Here is a 3,877-nt window from a genome sequence, read left to right on the forward strand (position 1 = left end):
GATATTCATTATTCATTGGCTGTACACCAACCACACCCTGCCTGCGAGTAATGTTGCTGCAAACAACATTTTTTCCACATCTCCTTGCCCTAGTTCTCACAAACAGTGGATGACACGGTGAACCTGTATTTATGTTAGACTACACCACAGTGCATGTGTGCGTGTGCATGTGTAAGAGAGAGATATTGTGGAATGTTCTACCAAAACAAATGAATACAATTTACGCATAGAAAAACTAGCATGTAAAAGTAAAGGCTAGATTATTTATTTATTTATTGCATTTTCATACCGCCCAATAGCTGAAGCTCTCTGGGCGGTTCACAAAAATTAAAACCATAATAAAACAACCAACAGTTTAAAAACACAAATACAAAATATAGTCTAAAAAGCACAACCAGGATAAAACCACACAGCAGAACATGATATAAGATTAAAATACAGAATCAGAACAGTAAAATTTAAATTTAAGTTAAAATTAAGTGTTAAAATACTGAGAAAATAAAAAGGTCTTCAGCTGGCGATGAAAGGAGTACAGTGTAGGCACCAGGCGGACCTCTCTGGGGAGCTCATTCCACAGCCGGGGTGCCACAGTGGAGAAAGCCCTCCTCCTAGTAACCAGTTCTAAAAGGTTAGAACTCTTTTCTCTACCAGCTAGTTTCTATCTGCAATGATATTTTCTTTTCTTTTTTAATGGAGGGTCATTCAGTCATGAGAACTCCCATCTGCGGTGAAGACACAATTTGACTACTTCATCTGCTGCCCAAAGTAAAGACTTTACCTTTCAGTTGGTAATTGATGAACCAGGCAGTACCCCTTAGGATACCAGATTTGGCTTAGAAGTCTCTTGTTGTTGCACTCTAGGCTAGGGTTAGGGTTTCATACTATGAAAAGAGGAAATGTCAACCTATCCCTCCTATTGTTATGCCTAATAGCCTCATACATAACAAACCCAATTTTTCATAAGTGTCAATGCAGTAGCATACATAGTAGAAGGACACAGTTGAACTTCCCGATCCTTCTCAAAAGAGATACAGAACGATGATATTCTGGAGGTGACAGACTTGACCTTGGGGGAGTTAGGGGTGGCGACAGCCGGCAGAAAGCTCTGGCGTGGGCTGGTCCATGAAGTCACGAAGAGTCGGAAGCGACTGAACGAATAAACAACAACAAGGAAATAGTACAGCACCATTTACTGGTTGGAGGTGCTAGATAGCAACTTACAACTGTTGGCATTTCCACAAAAATAGAAAGTAAGTACTCCATGGACTGTTTTAACCAGGGTTGGCTCAAAACATTTTGCTGCTTGAGGCAAAGGACAAGATGGCACCCCCTTCCTTTCCATGTAAAAAAGCCAACTAGACTGGCAGTTGAATCTTATTCATTCCTGATAATGGGACAGCCTCCTCCACCACACTTGAAGGCAGCAGCCTAGCTTAAGGGGTGCAAGGCAGACTGTATGGTCCCCAGTTCCCTCCTGCAGCTTTTTTCCACCCTTCCCAGCATCTGCTTCCAGAGGTGATGGTCTCACTCAACAGTAGGGCCCGCCCTGGTTTTAACCTAGGTTTCGATCCATATACAATGGATATACACCACTCAGCATTGCACATGCCCCTCAAGGCTGAAAAGGTTGCCCACCCCGATAGAATGGCACTACTTACACATTGATATTGCCTATTTTCCTCATACAACTTGCTCTGAAGAAATGTGGTTCCGTGTGCAGAAGATGCTTCTTGCTGTGCTGAGTGTCTAAAAATGTGTCTATTTTCTCCATTCCATTACTCAAGCAAAAGGATTTTAGCCTGCTGTGCATAAAATCCAATGGAATTATGACTTCTCAGCAACAAACACACTTGTTCTAACCTGCTTACATGCTAAATATTTTTACATACACACTTGCCCACAGGCTGATGTCATATGGTCAGCAACGTGTCAAAAATAAAAGAGAGCTGTCGAACATGGTTACAGCCCACATTGCTGAGGTTATAAATTTTAAGCAGTCCTGGGGGATGGGGAAACCTCAAGGAAAGCATGACATAATGCAGGCTCAGGATTACTCAAAGTATATGGACGCTTTATTAGTGGAAATGTCAAACAAGCCTTCAAGCAAGAAATCCAACTTCTTGATTGCAGTATTTTGGAAGCTGCTAAGATGTTCATTTTTAACTGATTATGTACATTGACAAAGCCAATTTGGACCCGGAACCCAGATGACATTACTAATGAGGAATATGGAGAATTCTACAAGAGCCTGACAAATGACTGGGAAGACCACTTAGCAGTCAAACACTTCTCTGTGGAAGGGCAGCTAGAATTTCGAGCACTCCTGTTTGTCCCAAGGCGTGCTCCTTTTGACTTGTTTGAAAACAGGAAAAAAAGAATAACATTAAGCTGTATGTGCGCAGAGTTTTTATCATGGACAACTGTGAAGAATTAATCCCTGAATATTTGAATTTCATGCGAGGTGTTGTTGATTCAGAAGACTTGCCTCTAAATATCTCACGTGAAATGCTACAGCAGAGCAAAATTCTGAAAGTAATCCGGAAGAACTTGGTCAAGAAATGCTTAGAACTCTTTACTGAGTTAGCAGAAGATAAAGAAAACTACAAGAAGTTCTATGAGCAGTTTTCCAAAAACATTAAGCTTGGCATACATGAGGATTCACAGAATCGCAAGAAACTTTCAGAGTTGTTGAGATACTACACTTCTGCATCTGGGGATGAGATGGTGTCATTAAAGGATTATTGTACTCGGATGAAGGACAATCAGAAACATGTGTATTACATCACAGGTGAAACCAAAGATCAAGCCTTCAAATATTGAGTTTGTTCTGACTTTACACTGTTGGTTTTGCCCTACCCTGTGCCTGTTTACACTTCCCTGTGCCTGTTTGCATTCTCCTTCCCTCTTTATTGTTTACTACAACTTATTAGATTGTAAGCCTATGCGGCAGGGTCTTGTTATTTACTGTGTTATCTGTACAGCACCATGTACATTGATGGTGCTATATAAATAAATAATAATAATAATAATAATAATATGTCAATGAAAACTGTCCAATTACAAGTGCTTGGAATGGGTGTCAACACTTAAAACAAATCCTGTAGAATATATATATATATATATTACAATAACAAAATGCCCATCAATATGAATGTTGCAGCATGTATGGAAGAGAAATGCTGCACATTGCAGGGACTATAGTGGATCTCCGTACCTCTCTTTGCGCCCTACCTTGTTGGAAGTGACTCAGGGTCAGGGCATTGCACAGCTTTTCCCCCCATGTCAACAATGCCCTCAAGTGCAGAACTTTATTTTTCCCCATAGGAGTGACCAGTAGCCATTTGTTTACATATAAGTAGAAAGGGGGCACTCCTGGGTATTTGGGTGGGAGTCAAATTTTCCACCTGTGTATGGAATTTAAAGCAGGTTTTACCCCATTCTCACTTTCGCCCCCAGAATTGCAGTCTGTTTACTCTGTTCCATAGAACTCAGTGGGAAGCACTGAAAACCAAGCCAAGAAATCCCATCTTGTGTTGTTTCTTGATCATGCTAGACTTCAGGCTTGTGGGATCTACTGTGTATGTTTTTTACTAACACCCCAAGACCCACCAATGGGAGCCTAGTGCAAAAGACATAACTTAGAATCAAATAATTCTATGCTCAGGGTTTTTGTTTTGTGTACTCAATGAAGCTCAAAGTCCATCTACACCAAAATCCACTTCTGGGGGGGATCTACACTACTGCTTTAAAGCGCTTTATAACAGTTTTGAGAACTGTTTGGGCCCAGGACACACTGCATATACAGTTTTCAAAACGTTTTCAAAGTGCTTTAAAGCGCTTTAAAAGCAGTAGTGTAGATTAGGGATGTGCTCCGCTT

General features: G+C 40.8%; 1 protein-coding gene across 1 annotated transcript; it reads left to right on the top strand.

Annotated features, from left to right (window-relative positions):
- Window positions 1–2,179: 2,179 nt before the first annotated feature.
- Window positions 2,180–2,820, top strand: LOC134402710 (heat shock protein HSP 90-alpha-like; the record flags this gene model as incomplete). Its single annotated transcript, XM_063132417.1, is given in 2 exon segments — window positions 2,180–2,360; window positions 2,363–2,820. Coding segments are annotated over 2 exon segments (639 nt in total), but the record flags the coding sequence as incomplete, so codon positions are not given.
- Window positions 2,821–3,877: the final 1,057 nt, after the last annotated feature.

The sequence above is a fragment of the Elgaria multicarinata genome, chromosome 1 (genome assembly GCF_023053635.1).
Source record: "Elgaria multicarinata webbii isolate HBS135686 ecotype San Diego chromosome 1, rElgMul1.1.pri, whole genome shotgun sequence".
Lineage (NCBI taxonomy): Eukaryota > Metazoa > Chordata > Lepidosauria > Squamata > Anguidae > Elgaria > Elgaria multicarinata.